Source organism: Bidens hawaiensis, unplaced genomic scaffold (genome assembly GCF_021521415.1).
Source record: "Bidens hawaiensis isolate Kalapana, Puna unplaced genomic scaffold, B.hawaiensis_p1.1 tig00020893_1, whole genome shotgun sequence".
Classification (NCBI taxonomy): Eukaryota; Viridiplantae; Streptophyta; class Magnoliopsida; order Asterales; family Asteraceae; genus Bidens; species Bidens hawaiensis.
In genome coordinates, this window is record NW_027493218.1 from 309,402 (window position 1) to 328,047 (window position 18,646).

Sequence of the window (18,646 nt, forward strand, 5' to 3'; positions counted from 1 at the left end):
TTTTTTTAAAACATAATATATTCATTAACTTGTACATTATAATCTACATATTGGTTTGAAAGATTTTTTATATCTAAACGTCGACAAAAATTAGCACGTCATGGTGGTATGTTCAGTTTTTTTTAAAACATAATATATTCAAAGATATAGACGGAAATAAAAACATAAATAAATTTGTCAAGTTTTTGGATAAAGATGAGGGTAAGATGTGTAACTATTCTTAGATATTACAAATGTTAAGGATAATTTTTGTAACTATGGAAGGGTAATTATTGTAACTATTGAATTAAAATGAAAAGGTACGGTTAGTGAGAGTTGATTAAAGACATAAATACCCTCAAATTTTGAAAAATATAAGCATTCACAATTATATATATTGCATAATTGATTGGACATCTTAAAATTTAAGAAGTCTTTCACTCACTCACTCTTTATATATAGTAGAGATTATATATTTTTAATCAAATGCTATACATTCCCGCTCTTTGTTAGGTTGATAGATAAGTATTTTTTTTATTAGGGATCATCCTCCATCGATGTGCAACGAAATAAATAAGTTGTTTTTAATCTCAACTTCTACAACCAGGGGTAGACAGTAAACCTATGAATTACGAAGACAATGACGATGATTGTGAATAAATTCACGATTTATAGAAACAGATGAAAAGGGTTGAGGACTAGAGATTCGATGGAAGGAATGAATTCCGGTGATTTATATGTTATTTTTTATGTCTGATAAACAACAGAACATGGGGAGAGACTGACGGCAATCGACTGGAATCTCAGGTGAAAAAACGAATTAACATTTGATGAACGAAGTAATGTCTTTTTATGACTTTACACGATACAAATCAAAAGTTGATAATTTAGAGGGTCTGAATTAAAAGAAGAGGTAGTTACACTCTTCTATAACATAATAATACAGTAATGAGTTTCAAGGGCTTAGATATGTTAGACTTTCTATGGCCACGATTAATCCAAGATATCGTTACATATATGAATGATTTACATAGTAATGTTGATTTTATGTAGGCTTCCAACGTTAGTGTAGGATCTGACAATCGAGTGTAGGCTTAATCAATTCGTGTACGATTACTACGTTATTACAATTTACAACACCTTGTCGAGCTATCAAGTACAAAACTAATGTATGCTTTGTGTAGGGTTAAAACATTTATGTGTAGTTTAAAAATTTATTAGTTTAGGGTTAAACCAATGGTCTATGTAGGGCTAAGACACATATGTATGGTTTACATTAGTGTAGGATCTCACAACTAATATTAAACACGAAAGACCCGCGCGATGAGGCGGCACCGATAACTTACAACACGATACATGTTGGAGGTAGGTGGCAGGGGGAGAGTGGTGAATATTAACGGAGTTTACGGACGTCATCAAAGGGGATCTTGAAGAAGATTGAATAAGAAGAAGCGGCGTAAAGGTGCCGAACTTTAACAAGCTTTCCACCATTATCAACCCAACTGCTTCAATAAGGATGGATTGATTAGACTTGTGGTTCACCTCAAGTTAACCGTTTTCTAACTGATTTGTTTGTCTAGTGAAAATTTTGGTGACAGGATGTAAAATCAGATAAACATTTGGACTAATAAGATAAAATTAACACATAGACGACATGGTAATAGGTCGGGTTTAAGTAATTTTAACCCTCAAGCTCGATGATAAAAGCTTGTACTCTCATACCCGGCTGAAAACTCGTTGACTATCTATCACGTAATGACACGTAGGTATCAGCACTATTGCGAGTTTTGAGTAAAGCCTTTAGTTTATTAAAAATACTCGTTGGGTGCCGAAAACTGTCAGCTATCTATTGCGAAACTATTATTAATTGATTACATATGGGAATGGTGTAGGGCGGTGGGAAATGTTGAATGTAAGAAGACAATTAAAATAGATACGACGTTTATATTTTTGATAAAATAAAGGAAAATCATTTCGGGTATATGTTATCGGGTAATTGGATAGTGTAAACATGTTTATAATCAAATCAAATCAAATCTCATACCCGTGAAAGGTTTCAAAAGCAACATATATCATACTTGGTCTTATACCCAATTACTCATCTTAGATGTTTTGGATATTTTCATCGAGTTCGGTATTTATTGTCATCTCTAGGCATCGTGCAAAACGTAGTGTAACAATTAAAGGTTATTTATTAGTTTTAAAGGCATATATTAGTGATTTATAAAAAGTTTCTACTTAAAATCTAAATTACTTTAAAATAAAATGGCTTGTAGTTTAGCGATATCAAAATGTCTAATGATAATAACGATAGTTTTTCTTAATAGTTCACGTAGATTTATAAGAAAAATTATAGGGTATGAGAGTTATAAGCTATTTAAAAAATAAATAAATATTATTACGTTGTATGTTAATAAAATCGCTTTACATTTCATGTTAAGTTTTTAACCTAAAGTTACTTTTCAGTTTTCACTACACTTTTCTCTAAGAAACGTAAATACTAAATAGGCAATAATAACTTAGTAGAAATTTTTTTTCTAAAATACTAGAAGTCACGACAAGCTTATCACAAGAGGAAAGAATCACTGCGTACTAACTTCTTACATTTAAGTCACTGATCACCTCACTAAAATGATTATCGATGGATAACCTATATCTAAAGAAACAAGTAGATTGTGTGAGTCATGTCACTTATACTATGTATGTGTAGCGGAGGGCTAGAAAATAGGGTAGATTTTTCGATAAATGACGGCACGTCAGTGGAGGAGCGATTTTCATTTTAGAAGTGTAGCGGTGTTGTCGCGCTTTATTGCCCCCTTTCTATTTTTTATTATTATTTTTCAACATTCACTGGCGACAACCCCCCCCCCTCAAATCGCCCCACATATCCGGGGGGGGGGGGGGGTGTTGTAGCCCAAGTTCACCCAAAAAACACACCCTTTGTCGTCCGCTATACTTACCCTTAGCTTGATAAAAAGTCAAATCGAGTCAAACTTAAATGAACTCAATCTTATATATACTGAGACTCATGTAATGACTTGAATGAACTCTAGCTTAGATGAACTTAAGCTTAGACCCATTGAGTTGAGGAGCTTTATCATAGTATAATTAATTTAGTTTCATTATAAGAAACATAAACCTTTTATTCCTCAAACTTCCAACATTTGGAACAAACATGCATGCAAACAAAACATGCAACAACAAGAAAATTAACCCCATAATTAACAACTCCTTAATTCCCAGGGTTACATTAAGCCTACTGGCCGGCCGCAAACGCTTCCATGGGGAAAATCTTGGTGATCCCAGCAAGACTCTTGAACTGAATCTTTCCAGTAGGCGGATCTTCAACAGTGATATCATTAACCAGAGGCCACAACATCAACTCTTTAGCCTTCACACCTTCCAACTTCTTGATCCTCTTCTTCTCCACGTACCCGGTAATCTCAGAATCATAACTAACTTGCTTTTAATCAGTTTAAAAGTATATTCAACCTTTTTAGCTTGCACAATCCACACGTAACCCGTGGTTTTGACGAACCCTACTTCTACGACGTCTGCGAGAGGGAGGAGGCCTAAGGGAAGACCGTGTTCTTCGAGGATTGAGACGGCGAATTTTATGCCTTCTTCGTGGCCTTTCTTGATGATTCCTCCTTGTTTTGGGACAGCCATTTTGGTTGTTTTGGTTAAGGTGTTTTGGTGAGTGTTGTGGGTATAATGAAGATGATGTTCCTCCTTTGTGTGCCTAAGAAAATAAAGATTACATGTTCGAAAAGCCAACGTGCATTGTGACGAGTACGTGACGAGAAGTCGGTCATTATCAGTTCGATGTGTTACACTAAAAGTATTGTATGAACCAAAAAGTAAAGATGTAAGGGTAAAAAATTCATCACCAAAGTTAATGAGACAAAAAATAAAATATGTGAAACAAACGTTGAGGGGCCAGAAACTATAAATGTGAAACTAGTGAGGCAATTCAAAAGCTATCATGCGTTGCGATTAGCACGCAACGGGAATTCGTAACTGCAAAAGTTATGTGGCAAAAGTTTCATCACCAAAGTTTAGTAGCCAACAAAATATATATGTGAAACATGGAAACGAAAGTTGATGGGCCAAAAAACGTATACGTGTGAAACTTAAATTTAAGGGGCATGTGAAACTTAAAGTTAAGGACTTTACGGTTCGGGTCATGGGTCTAAAAGGGTTAAGATCGGAACGGGTTGATACAAAAAAAAGTTAATTTGGTTCAGATCGGTCGAGACGGGGTTCATGTCGAAAGGGGTCAAGTCAAAGTGGATTTCAGGTTAGAACAGTGTCGAGTCAGAACGAGTTATGTGCATACTATAGTGAGGTCACGCACATACGAGCAAGGTAACAATTTTTAAAAATAGGGGTGTGCATGGTGCGGTTTTGGGCTAAAACCGAACTGAAAACCAAACTTTCGGTTTTTCGATTTTTTCAAAACCGTTCGATTCGGTTTTTTTGGTTTTCGGTTTTCGGGTTCAATTCGATTTTGAATTTAGTTTTTCTACTCGTATTTTGGGCCAAAAAATTTTGACCCAAGATATTGAATTGGGCTTAATATTTTGTTTTTCAAAAAAAAATAAAGATTAACAAAATATTGTTTATTTGTGCATAGAATATTAAGAGCTAAAAAAGATGCTCAAATTTAAAATTATAAATAAAGGGTCATAAATTCAATAGCAAACGTTAAATTTAAAACAAATATTCCAGTGGATAAAACGTAAACGATTCAACCAAAAAATTAATTTAACATAATACTAGAGTAATATTATTTGTTGTTGTTATTATTATTAATCACATGAAGAATTAAACAAATAATTATAGGCCGGTTTGGTTTTAATGGTTACGGTTTGGTTTGGTTTAGTTATTACAGTCTTTGGTTATTCACAAAACACAAAACCACACCAAAACCAACATTGCGGATTTTAATAAAACTCAAAACCTAACCGTCAGTTTCTAATTCGGTTTGATTTTTCAGTTTTTTTGGTTTAAAATCGTTTTTTTCGGTTTCATGCACACCCGCATTTAAAAACTAACCGAAATCCCAGTTTAGCTCTGGTTAAGCACATATCCGAACCGGCCCACATCAATGTTAAACTCTTAACTAACACACTGAACACATTAGCCTTCTGTTTCTCAAACAACCTTCATCTTCTTCATCTTCTCCATCAATCAAATCAAATCAAATCACATAACCTGAAAATCCTAACAATGAAGTTCCAAATCGAAGACATAACAGTCTACTTCCCATTCTACCACATCTACCCTGAGCAACACGCCTACATGCTCGAACTCAAACGAGCCCTAGACGCATGCGGCCACTTCCAAGCCTCAATCGGTATGTTGTCTAGACCAATTGTCTTAGCCCTTCCCATCTTCCTAAATGTTATCCTCACCTCTCCTTGTGTGATAGCTCTACAGTAGGAGTTATTCCTTTGTTGTCTCTACGCAACAGGGTTGCCTGTTTCTCGTTGGTAGGTCTGTCTGCCATTAGAAAGACTGTTAAAATAATTTTTCCATCTCTGTTTAATGCCTTGTTCATTGATTAAGACATGCCCATCCTCTCCCTTTATATATTTCACTACTCCTAGGTCCTGTCTTCTACGCTCCCTGGCTTTAGCAATCTTGAACATATCATGCTCCCCCTCCTTTGTTTCCAAACGTGCATACATCCGTCTATACGCCATGTTTTTTTGCCTCTGTCACCGCCTTCTTCGCCTCTCTCCTAGCGTTTTTGTATTTCTCCCTCAACCTCCAACGCTCCCCCTCGTTTGTGCACCTTAAAAGATCCCTAAGACTCTGTTGCTTATCCTTGATCTTGCTATGCACATCCTCATTCCACCACCAAGATTCCTAGTTCCCAGTTGTCCTGCCTGCCGTGACACCTAGAGTCTCATTTGCCACTTGAGTGATGGAAGCTGCCATATCCTCCCACATCTGGTTTGCGTCCCCAACAAGATCAATTGTTGTCGTCGAGATGACCATGTCCTTGAACATCGTAATGTTGGTGCCCTTCAAATTTCCCCATCTTATCATAGACCGCCCTTTTCTCTCCATCGTAGTCACTTTCTCTCTCAGTACTACATCTGCCACCAGTAAATGGTGCTGAGCTGCTGCGGTCTCCCTCGGTATCACCTTGCAGTCTCTCCACCGTCTTCGATCTTGTTGCCTCATTAAGATATAGTCGATTTGTGTATTCCTTCCCCCACTAGTAAAAGTGATTAGGTTTGAGTCCCTCTTCCTAAAGAAAGAGTTCAGAATACCTAGGTCATGGGCCACTGCAAAATCTAAAAGATCCCTACCAGGTTCGTTCCTATCCCTAAAACCAAAACCTCCATGAACTATCTGAAAGCCATCACTATCCTAACCAATATGACCATTGAAATCACCTCCTATGAAAATGGTCTCCTCCCTAGATACGGCCCTCACTACTCCATTTAGGCAATCCCAAAACTCCCTCTTTTCTTGGTCTCCTAGTCCCACGTGTTGTGCATAAGCGCAAACCACAACCACTACTTCGAATCCTAACACTAACCTTAATACCATCACCCTATCGTTGTATCTTTTCACCTCAATCACATTCTTATGCAATTCTATAGCCACTAGAAATCCTACTCCATTTTTAGCTCCATTCGCCCCCGAATGCAATAGCTTGTACCCATTTCGTTCCACCCCTCTCTCCCCCCTTCCACCTAGTCTCTTGGAGGCATGCTATATGGACCTTACATCTCTTAAGAGCATCTATCACCTCTAACAATTTATCACTTAGAGTCCCTACATTACATGATGCCAAGCGCAAACTATACCCCCTACCCTTTCCTGCACCCCTTGTCCTTGGACACGATCTCAGCGGACTGACATGACTACTGTCGTCAATGGTTATAATTAACTATAACAATTTAAAGCAAAACAAAACACAAAGAACCAACGCAGACACACCACGAATAGACGTTGATGAAAAAGTCTTATAAAAATTCGCCTAATGTACACTTAACAAATAGGTAATAATTGTGCACGGACACAAAGAGACATAAACTGCCTAATGCAAACATAAACCAGACATTTTCTATTCTGGTATCAACAACAGATGCCTAATGCAATTCCTATTGAGAAACGAAATAAACAGTAAAAAACGATCTCACCAAACAATAGGAGTCGAATGCAAGATAGTCCTGTCCTTCGTTTAGGGTTACGCGCCTCCAGTCCCTAGAATCGCAAGATCTGCATTTGTTCGTTGGGCTGAAAATGCGTTGTGTGTGATCTGCGCCTGTTATTATATGTCACACCCCCATCTAGGGCTTAGGAGTGCGACACTTAAGTTTGGTATCGTGTTTGTAAATAAATCAGAGTTTTGTTACGTTGCGGAAGACTTATAAAACTTTAAGGATCAAAATGTAAATTATATATACTTAACAAAAGGACGGGGATTATAAAACACCCGTTTAAGTTTGTTACAAAAGATTATTTGTTTATGACTTACAAAACCACCATATTGAACTTATACAAAATTTATCCGAACCATCGGATATTAGTACTTCGTCATCTCCAAGCTCTAACTTTGTTCACCTGCAAAAATGTAATAAAATACGTCAGCAACGAATGCTACTGAACATGCTGACGCAAAAATATTTTTTTTACTTTATTACCCCTCGAGACTACGCCTGCCTCGGCCCAACGTGGCTTAGGAATAGCAAAGTCAAATAACACATTATAAATATGAGCCTCTACGCTAGGTCACCTCGGCAAACACCGCAGCATTCGACTTAGTTAAGTGCCCGTAAATATACACAACGGTCGTACTCCCTGCAGGAGAGCATCCTACGACCAAGGGTGGTGCGATCATGCCCATACATCGCATAGTACCACCTATGTAAAGATCCATACATACGTATACCGCAGCCTGAGGGCTAGGTTCATACCCTTTATTTATAACGGTTTTAGGAACACATAGTTCCTTGTAAACAATTTCATAAAACAAGTTTAACTCATTTTAAAATAAGTAAAAGTTTGGGGGCGTATTCACCTTGTCTCTTTAGGATCGGCTTCACTCACCGTCCAAGGGTCTTTCCCTTTCTTTATCTCGCACCTATAGTACGAGTATAAATATTTGTTAGTCGAATACACGATCCGGCTTAAGACCTTTAGTATTATATCTCAATCCTCGATTGAACCTTTAGTTCAATTCTTATTTACTTGAAAACCTTTAGTTTAAAAGTATATTATAAACCTTTAGTCTATATTCAAAAAACCGACGTTTCTTCTTCTCTAAGAAACGTAATCTTTTTCTTTTATTATTTAAGAATACTCTTTATTCATTAAATAATATTTCATAACAAAGAATATTTACATATATACTTACACACATATATGTTATCACATTATTCAATATCTGTTCTTTCATTCATTTATTTGTTATGTTTTCTTTTCTTTTCTTTTATCGAGGTATCGAGTATATCCACGACTTAAGGCTTTAGCCTTTAATATAATATTGAATTATATTGAATTCACCATAACGCCTAACCTTAGTGGCGTATAGAAACTCTAGGGACTCGAGCAGCACTCCAACGCCGCTTGATCTCTTTTGTCGTCAATCGATAACGCCAAACTTCAATTCTTGACAACACGCTTATCGAGATTCATTGCCATTAACAACACCTTTTTGGTATGTGGGTGGAGGGTGGCACAACTTCGAGGAAACGCCATTACACAATCGAGGAATCGGGGCACGCTTAATGATGAAATATGGCACGCTTATCGGTGTAAGGCTAGAGAGAGAGTAGTGAGATGTGAGAGCAATGTTGGTGTGCAGAAGTGAACTGCCCATGGTCGTTATTTATAGGCAATATTTTGGATCCCATCGCGTACCGCGATGGGTCCTTTGGGCACCCCGTCGCGTGCCGCGACGTAGGGTTGATGACGCAGAGGGTAGGCCTGCCACGTGGCAGCCACCGCTCCACGTGGCAACACGTGGCAGCAGGCGTTGCCACGTGGTGACACGTGACAGCACATAGTGCCACCGTGTGCCACGTGGCACACGTGTCACACTGTGTCAGACTCCCCATCGCGTACCGCGATGGGAGTCCCTTCTGACCTGTCGGTACCGCGATGGGTCAGGGAAATCAGATTTTACAAATTAGACCCTCAACTTTGAAATTTGGCAATTTTAGTCCCTAGACTTTGGAAAGTTGACACTTTGAACTTCGAAATTTTCGCGTTGTTACATCCTCCCCACCTTGAAACATATCTCGTTCTCGAGATTGCTTTACTCGAACAAGTGGGGGTATTTCTTTCTCATTTTCGATTCGAGTTCCCAAGTATATTCGGGCGCTCTACGCGAGTCCCATTTTACTTTCACAATTTTCAACGTTCTTTTCTTTAATTTCTTTGTTTTCGAATCTTCAATTTGAATTGGAGGTTCTACAAATTTTAAGTTCTCATTTATTTCAACGTCTTTTAATGGCATAGCCAACGATTCATCGGTTAAACACCTACGCAGATTCGAAACATGGAATACATCATGTATCCCTTGCATTTCCTCAAACAGTCGCAAACGGTATGCAACAGTGCCGATTCGTTCGATTATCTCAAAAGGTCCAACGAATCGAGGACTTAATTTTCCTTTCTTTCCGAAGCGAATGACGCCCTTCCAAGGCGAGACTTTCAATAATACTTTGTCACCGATATTGAACTCTAACGGCTTACGACGAATATCGGCGTAACTCTTTTGGCGATCACGTGCCGTCTTAAGTCGTTCTCGGATTTGAATAACCTTGTCGGTGGTTTCTTGGACAATCTCGGGTCCAGACAATTGATTGTATCCGGTTTCAGACCAACACAAGGGCGTTCTATATTTTCGACCATATAACACCTCGAAAGGTGCGGTTTGAATACTTGCGTGATAACTATTATTGTACGAGAATTCCATTAGGGGTAAGTGGTCATCCCAACTTCCACCTAGATCGATCACACAAGCGCGGAGCATGTCTTCCAACTTTTGAATCCTCCTTTCGCTTTGCCCATCGGTTTGTGAATCATAAGCAGTGCTAAGGTTCAACTTTGTACCAAGGGCTTGTTGGAAGCTTTTCCAAAAGTGAGACGTAAAACGACTGTCTCGATCAGATATTATAGACAACGGTACTCCATGCAAGGCAACAATGTTGTTTACATAAATACGCGCTAGTCTATCCATAGAATACGACTCATTGATGGGTATAAAATGTGCGGATTTTGTCAATCGATCCACAATTACCCATATCGTATTATGTTGTTGAGTTGTCTTTGGGAGTTTCGTAATAAAGTCCTTAGTAATTAACTCCCACTTCCATACGGGAAGTTCGGGTTGCTGTAGCAATCCCGAAGGCCTTTGATATTCGGCCTTGACTTTCAAACAAGTCAAACATTTCGCAACATGCGAAGCGACATCTCCTTTCATCCCGTTCCACCAATAGTTCGCTTTTAGGTTGTGGTACATCTTATCACTTTCGGGATGCATCATATATTTAGACTTGTGAGCTTCGTCAAGATTTTCTCACGCAATCCTCCAACAATTGGTACCCAAATCCTATTACCGAGTTTAAGGATACCGTCATCACCTTTGACTAACGAGTCAATGGTGCCATTGCGTTTTTCATCAGAGATTTGATTTTCATTGATTGCTTGCGTTTGCGCGGATTTGATTTGCTCAAAGAGATCAATTTGAAGTTCTAGGCACAAAGCTCGAACCCTTTTGGGTTTTTCATGCTCTTTTCGACTTAAGGCATCGGCCACGACGTTGGCCTTGCCTTCATGATACATAATCTCACAATCATAATCGTTAAGAGTCTCCATCCATCGCCGTTGGCGCATGTTGAGCTCTTTTTGATCAAAGATGTGTTTCAAGCTTTTGTGATCAGTGTACACAGTAAATAGTACTCCATAGAGATAGTGCCTCCAAATCTTAAGCGCAAAGATTATAGCGCCTAATTCCAGATCATGAGTCGTGTAATTCTTTTCGTGTACTTTCAATTGACGCGAGGCGTAAGCGATAACCTTCTTTCGTTGCATTAGTACGCATCCCAAACCCGAGTGAGATGCGTCACTAAATACTACAAAATCCTCTGTACCTTCTGGCAAAGCCAAGATAGGTGCTTGGGTGAGTTTTTGTTTGAGTATATCAAACGCCTCTTGTTGCTTCGTTCCCCATTCATACTTAATGTTCTTTCGAGTTAATGAGGTTAAGGGAACGACGATTCGAGAGAAATTTTCGATGAACCTACGGTAGTAGCCGGCCAAGCCTAAGAAACTTCGGATCTCAGTTAGCGACTTCGGAACTTCCAACTTAGAGATAGCTTCAATCTTAGTGGGGTCCACTTGAATATCGTTGACGTTGATAATGTGACCAAGAAATTGCACCTCGTGCAACCAGAACTCGCATTTTGAGAACTTGGCATACAATTTCTCGGTTCTAAGAATTTCAAGCAAAGTACGAAGGTGTATTTCATGATCGGCTTTAGACTTAGAGTAAATGAGTATGTCGTCGATGAACACGTTAACAAATTTATCTAAGTAAGGCTTGCAAATACGGTTCATCATATCCATGAACGCAACCGGAGCATTAGTAAGTCCAAACGGCATAACCGTGAACTCATAATGTCCATACCTTGTTCAGAAAGCAGTCTTTGGAATGTCTTCGGATTGGACTTTAAGTTGGTGATAGCCGGAACGAAGATCGATTTTTGATAAGAAGCTAGCACCTTGAAGTTGGTCGAAAAGATCGTCAATACGAGGGAGTGGATATAGGTTTTTGATTGTAACTTTGTTCAACGCACGATAGTAGATACACATCCTCATGTAACCATCTTTCTTCTTGACGAATAGAATTGGTGCACCCCAAGGCGACGAACTTGGTCGAATGAAACCTTTTTCAAGAAGTTCATCAAGTTGTTTCTTTAACTCCTTCATTTCGGTTGGCGCTAAGCGATACGGAGCTTTCACGATCGGAGCAGTACCGGGAATCAGATCGATCCTAAATTCTACTTCATGATCAGGAGGAATACCAGGGAGTTCATCAGGAAAGACGTCAGAAAATTCGGAAACGATAGGAACGTCTTTGATTTCTTTTGGCTTAGACTCTTCAGTGACGTAGGCCATGAATGCAAGGCATCCTTGCTTTAAACATTTGTTAGCCCTAATCATGGAGATTATGCTAACTTGGCCAGCGTCTTTATCCCCTTCAATTCAAATAGTTCGTTTATCGGGGGCTTGAAGTTCAACAGTTTTGCTATTGCAGATGATACGGGCTCGGTTGTCGGATAACCAATCCATACCAAGTACAATATCAAAACCAGCCAATCTCATGGGTAACAAACAAATAGGCAACAAATAACCAGCTAGAAGGATTTTTCCGTTTTCAAGGGCTTCGGAGATCTTAACAATTTCACAGCTAGCAGTCTCGACGCTTAGAGTTTTATCTAACTTAGTTAATGGTTCATTTAATAGACTACAAAATTTATAATCTATAAAATTCAAATTGGCACCTGAATCAAATAAAACTCTCGCATAGGTGTCATTGACTAGAAACGTACCGGTTATGGTTTCTGGCACGTCAGCGGCCCTTTTTGTGTCGAGTACAACGACTCGAGCGTTTCTCTTTTTGTCTTTGCCACTACCACCTGCACCACTAGCAGTAGGCTTGTTCTTTGGGCACTCAAAACTTAAATGGCCCATCTCCTTGCAGTTAAAGCAAGTCATCCTCTTCTTCCAGCAAAATCAGCAGCATCGTGACCTGTGCGATGGCATGATTCACACACCTTAGGAGGCGGGGAAAAGTTGCAACGTCCCTTGTGATACCTCCTACAAGTCTTGCATTGTGGGGCATTTGAATTAAATCGACTTTGGTTAACGCCCTTACCCTTGAAGCGATTATTTCCTCCACTTGTTCTTCCTTGAGTTGTTGGTGTAGTAACCTTCTTGTCTTCTTCTCTGTTACGAACCATGCCGCCCATCAAGTAACCAGCTAACTCCATCGCAGAGTCAGCGGTTTGTGGTAGGTGAGACCTTACCATGTCGCGGATCTCCCGCGGAAGTCCCCAAATATATCTCATGAATTTGCTGGATTTAGGGTGAACCAGCTGGGGTACAAGGCGACAATACTCATGGAATATAGTATTGTATTCACGGAGATTTGTCCGAACGAATTTGAGATTCAAAAATTTCGTTTGAATCTGATCAGTCTCATGCATGGGACAGAACTTAGCCATCAACAAGGCTTTAAAATCTTCCCAACTCAAACCATACATAACATATCTTCCTTTCCTCATCAACAGAGCATTCCACCACTCCAACACCTCTCCTTTGAACATTAAGGCGGAGTATTGAATTTTCTCCTCATCCGAACATTTACTTGTAATCACGATTGTTTCCATCTCCTCAAGCCACCTCACGGTTGAAATGGCTCCTTTGTCACCATGGAACTCTTTCGATCCATAGTACTTGAAGTCCTTAAACGAACACCCACAAATTTTGAGTTTCTTGAACTCACGTCTAACTCCATCATCAGCGTTAGACTCGTGAACACTCTCCTTGACACGAGATTGTTTCAGACGGAATTTTTTGGATTTATGAGAAGGATTAACAGATCGAGAATTCTTAGATTGTCTAGATTGTGATCTAAACTCAGATTCTTCTCTTACCGCATCTTTAATCATCTTATGGATTTTATTCATGTATTTTTCAGGGATTTCTTCCTCTTGCTCGTTTTCGGGGCCTTTCCCCTTGTCTTTTATTTCTTTTTCTTTACGAGCATTCTCGTTATTATTGCTTTGTTCAGACATTTTCTTTTATCTTTTTCAATTCAGTCTGAAATTTTAACAACATTTCTTTTATTAAACAAGCGTTTATTTATTACACATCAATATATATATCCAAGGATATATATATTTTACAATTCACATACATATATATATCGTTTCCACGATATATATTGTTGAACCTATCATTACATAAGAACGTTTCAGACGTTCTTTTATTCATATATCATACAATACTAGTTTACATACATAAAAGTCTTCATCACACACCACCGTCTTCAGTCCTTCAAGAACTTCTTCACAACCTTCATGAGTTTGTTGCATTTACGAAGGAGTGCTTTTCCAACTTTCTTCTTTTCCTTCTCTGTCTCATTTACCTTCTTCCTCCAGTCGTCGGTCTCATGCAATGCACGATCCAGATGTTCTTCGTATGACTGCGGGACTATGTTGGGATATCCGTACTGCGGGGGTGGGTCGCGATAACCCAGTGTTACCATCTCGTAATGGTTCTGCGGTTCAGGATATGGCACATAAGTCTTATCGGATGCAAGGTAGAGGTATGTCTTGGCAGCTTGGTTCTGCTCGCGAATTTCATCGGCTTGTTCTTAAATGGAATGAATTCTCCCTTGAAATGGCGGGAAGCTTGAGGAAGCTTGGTTCCTTAATTGCTCCAAGTACTGGACATACGGGTCCACAGAACCATAGCTTGCATTATTGGAAGTGAGTGATCCATTCATCGGGCTTGATATTTCGTTCGGGTTTTTTGGATGCTCTTCTTCCATCTCTTCCTCGGACTCCTCCACTGGGTCCTCCTCACTATCTTCTTCGGGATCTTCTTCATTATCAGAATCCTCCTCTTCCATGGGTTCCTCTTCTTCCTCCATAGGTTCCTCCTCTTCTTCTGGTTTGTCTTCCTCCATAGGTTGTGGAGTTTCAATGTTCATCGAGGGCATCTTGAAACTTTCGAAAGGCATTATGAACCTTATCTTATGCTTTCGGGATAGCCCTTCGTTATTCTTTGGTTGGGAGCTAACTTCATTCACGGTGGAGCTTCCGGTAAACCATCGACATGGGTCGGAATGACACTGCATCCAGTCAGAGGACGGGCTTCGTGGTTCTTCCTTTATGGGTCGGTTTGAAAGGAAGGTATAGGATGGGTGTGCATTTGGGAAATATCCAGTGGGGTAGTTTTGTGGTTCTTGTGATGGTTGATACATCAGTATGGTTGGTGGGTGATAGCTGGAATGTCTCGGTGGCTCAACACTTGGCTTCGGTGGACTATCGGGGATGTCGATCGGGTAGTTCCTACTTCCGGGGTAGTATAGGGGTTTGGACAAGTCTCGTTCAAAGTCTTGATCAAAGAACGCTTCGTAGTATCCATCACTCATGTTGTCTTCGGGGTAAGGTTCGGCTATACCGGCTTCCTTAGCCTTACGAACAAAATTCTTCATAAGAGCTTTGAATGACATCTATCAATTTGGGTGGTTTAGAATGTAGAGAGGGATAGAAATGTTACCAGCCTATTTTATCCTTAAAACAAATAATCAAATAGTTTCCTATACTTGGATCGAAGCTTGGGTATTGTTTTATGATACCTAATTCGCTAAGATCGATGGCTCTGATACCAAGCCTGTCACACCCCCATCTAGGGCCTAGGAGTGCGACACTTAAGTTTGGTATCGTGTTTATAAATAAATCAGAGTTTTGTTACATTGCGGAAGACTTATAAAACTTTAAGGATCAAAATATAAATAATATATACTTAACAAAAGGAGGGGATTATAAAACACCCGTTTAAGTTTGTTACAAAAGATTATTTGTTTATGATTTACAAAACCACCATATTGAACTTATACAAAATTTATCCGAGCCATCGGATATTAGTACTTAGTCATCTCCAAGCTCTAACTTTGTTCACCTGCAAAAATGTAATAAAATACGTCAGCAACGAATGCTGCTGAACATGCTGACGCAAAAATATTTCTTTTACTTTATTACCCCTCGAGACTACGCCTGCCTCGGCCCAACGTGGCTTAGGAATAGAAAAGTCAAATAACACATTATAAATATGAGCCTCTATGCTAGGTCACCTCGGCAAACACCGCAGCGTTCGACTTAGTTAAGTGCCCGTAAATATACACAACGGTCGTACTCCCTGCAGGAAAGCGTCCTACGACCAAGGGTGGTGCGATCATGCCCATACATCACATAGTACCACCTATGTAAAGATCCAGACATACGTATACCACAGCCCGATGGCTAGGTTCATACCCTTTATTTATAATGGTTTTAGGAACACATAGTTCCTTGTAAACAATTTCATAAAACAAGTTTGACTCATTTTAAAATAAGTAAAAGTTTGGGGCGTATTCACCTTGTCTCTTTATGATCGGCTTCACTCACAGTCCAAGGGTCTTTCCCTTTCTTTATCTCGCACCTATAGTACGAGTATAAATATTTGTTAATCGGACACACGATCCGGCTTAAGACCATTAGTATTATATCTCAATCCTCGATTGAACCTTTAGTTCAATTCTTATTTACTTGAAAACCTTTAGTTTAAAAGTATATTATAAACCTTTAGTTTATATTCAAAAACCCGACGTTTCTTCTTCTCCAAGAAACGTAATCCTTTTCTTTTATTATTTAAGAATACTATTTATTCATTAAATAATATTTCATAACAAAGAATATTTACATATATACTTACACACATATATATGTTATCACATTATTCAATATATATTCTTTCATTCATTTCTTTGTTATGTTTTCTTTTCTTTTCTTTTATCGAGGTATCGAGTATATCCTCGACTTAAGGCTTTAGCCTTTAATATAATATTGAATTATATTGAATTCATCATAACGCCTAACCTTAGTGGCGTATAGAAACTCTAGGTACTCGAGAAGCACTCCAACGCCGCTTGATCTCTTTGGTCGTCAATCGATAACGCCAAACTTCAATTATCGACAACACGCTTATCGAGATTCATTGCCATTAACAACACCTTCTTGGTATGTGGGTGGAGGGTGGCACAACTTCGAGGAAACGCCGTTACACAATCGAGGAATCGGGGCACGCTTAACGATGAAATATGGCACGCTTATCGAGGTAAGGCTAGAGAGAGAGTAGTGAGATGTGAGAGCAATGTTGGTGTGCAGAAGTGAGCTGCCCATGGTCGCTATTTATAGGCAATATTTTGGATCCCATCGCGTACCGCGATGGGTCCTTTGGGCACCCCGTCGCGTACCGCGACGTAGGGTTGATGACGTAGAGGGTAGGTCTGCCACGTGTCGACACGTGGCAGCCACCGCTCCACGTGGCAGCAGGCGTTGCCACGTGGTGACACGTGGAAGCACATAGTGCCACCGTGTGCCATGTGGCACACGTGTCACACTGTGTCAGACTCCCCATCGCGTACCGCGATGGGAGTCCCTTCTGACCTGTCGCGTACCGCGATGGTCAGGGAAATCAGATTTTACAAATTAGACCCTCAACTTTGAAATTTGGCAATTTTAGTCCCTAGACTTTGGAAAGTAGACACTTTGAACTTCGAAATTTTCGCGTTGTTACATTATATATATTATTTAATTAGGATTTAATGGCCATTTTCGTCCCTGTGGTTTGTTACTTTCGCCATTTCAGTCCAAAGTTTGAAATTTTGTCACTTTAGTCCTCATAGTTTTAAATGTTAGCCAATTACGTCCCATTTGTCTAACGGCATCCAGCCATGCCGTTAGTTTAAGGGTATTTTGTCTTTCTCCTTTTTATTTTGAGTTAATGGCCATTTTCATCCTCGTGGTTTGATACTTTTGCCACTTTAGTCCAAAGTTGGAAAATTTGTCAATTTAATATTCATTTTAATTCATTTTTTTTATTTTATTATTAGTTTTTGTCTATAACCTTGAAAGATATAATCCAAGCCCCAAAACCATTGAGCATCAACCAAAACATGTCTACATTTACTCTGTCGACAACAATAATTATACCCCCTCCCCTCGTATTTAGTTTCTAGACGGTTTCTAAACTCTCCCCCATGGTGGAATTCAATGGTAAAGTGGCCAAAGCAATTCCCTGAAACCGAATTGTACAGTAAAAGCTAAATATCGTTTCTTTGATGAATGCATAATAGTTAGGGTTTAGAGATTAACATATTGTAACGCAAATCTGGGTCGAAATAAACTATTATACATTAATCAAAGAAAGGTTTTTTAGTATTTTCTGTACAATTTGTGTAAGGTCCCGATCCCGGTAGCCCTACTTTAGCGTCGGATTTACTCATAAACACAGTTCTACAAATAAGAGTTTATTTAAAACTTTCGTCTTCAGATGCCAGCCGTTCAATCCATGCCATGTGCCATCCTCAGGCTAGTTCTTTAGTCCGATCTCCTGCGTGCATACTAAAAGTCAGCGTAGACGCTGAGTGAGTTCTAGTTAATCAGGAAACTTGTCATACAACCACTACATACAATATATACGTATCCGAAGACACATAACCCACTGTCTAACCTGCTACTGCTTAGCCACTTAACTACCCCTACAGCTTAGCCACTTATACCACTTTGTGCCACTTTAATAACGAATAACGTTATGCCACTTTGCCACTTTATTAACGAAGTCACGTATAGGCTTACCCTACCACGTACTATCGTCATGCCACTAACACTCTTACTAGGCCATTGCCACTTCTATCACACCCTACTTCTACTTGTCTACAACACACTTTATATCATCACGTCATTTATATAATAATCAAGTTACATCACAACATTTATATGCACACTAATAACCACCTGGGGATCATTCCCGAATGACGGTACGTGCAATATCCGAAGATCGTTCGCACACCGACTAACCT

The 18,646-nt window shown here is 39.3% G+C and overlaps 2 protein-coding genes across 2 annotated transcripts; both read right to left on the reverse strand.

Moving 5' to 3' along the window:
- Positions 1 to 3,235: 3,235 nt before the first annotated feature.
- Positions 3,236 to 3,648, reverse strand: LOC143562018 (uncharacterized). The gene is made up of 2 exons (XM_077049945.1): positions 3,472 to 3,648; positions 3,236 to 3,421 (listed from the first exon to the last, which is right to left on the reverse strand). The coding sequence occupies exons 1-2, from the start codon at positions 3,646 to 3,648 to the stop codon at positions 3,236 to 3,238; spliced, it is 363 nt and encodes a 120-aa protein (XP_076906060.1).
- Positions 3,649 to 5,853: 2,205 nt separating this feature from the next.
- Positions 5,854 to 14,284, reverse strand: LOC143562019 (uncharacterized). Its single transcript, XM_077049946.1, has 2 exons — positions 14,165 to 14,284; positions 5,854 to 6,345 (listed from the first exon to the last, which is right to left on the reverse strand). Exons 1-2 carry the CDS (start codon positions 14,282 to 14,284, stop codon positions 5,854 to 5,856), a joined length of 612 nt encoding a protein of 203 aa, XP_076906061.1.
- Positions 14,285 to 18,646: the final 4,362 nt, after the last annotated feature.

Coding starts and splice junctions, on each gene's coding strand:
- LOC143562018 (XM_077049945.1), bottom strand. CDS start 3,648: ATGGCTGTCCCAAAACAAGGAGGAATCATCAAGAAAGGCCACGAAGAA. Junction 3,422..3,471: donor GGATTGTGCAAGCTAAAAAG/GTTGAATATACT, acceptor TATGATTCTGAG/ATTACCGGGTACGTGGAGAA.
- LOC143562019 (XM_077049946.1), bottom strand. CDS start 14,284: ATGGTAACACTGGGTTATCGCGACCCACCCCCGCAGTACGGATATCCC. Junction 6,346..14,164: donor CCGACGACTGGAGGAAGAAG/GTAAATGAGACA, acceptor GATGGCTTTCAG/ATAGTTCATGGAGGTTTTGG.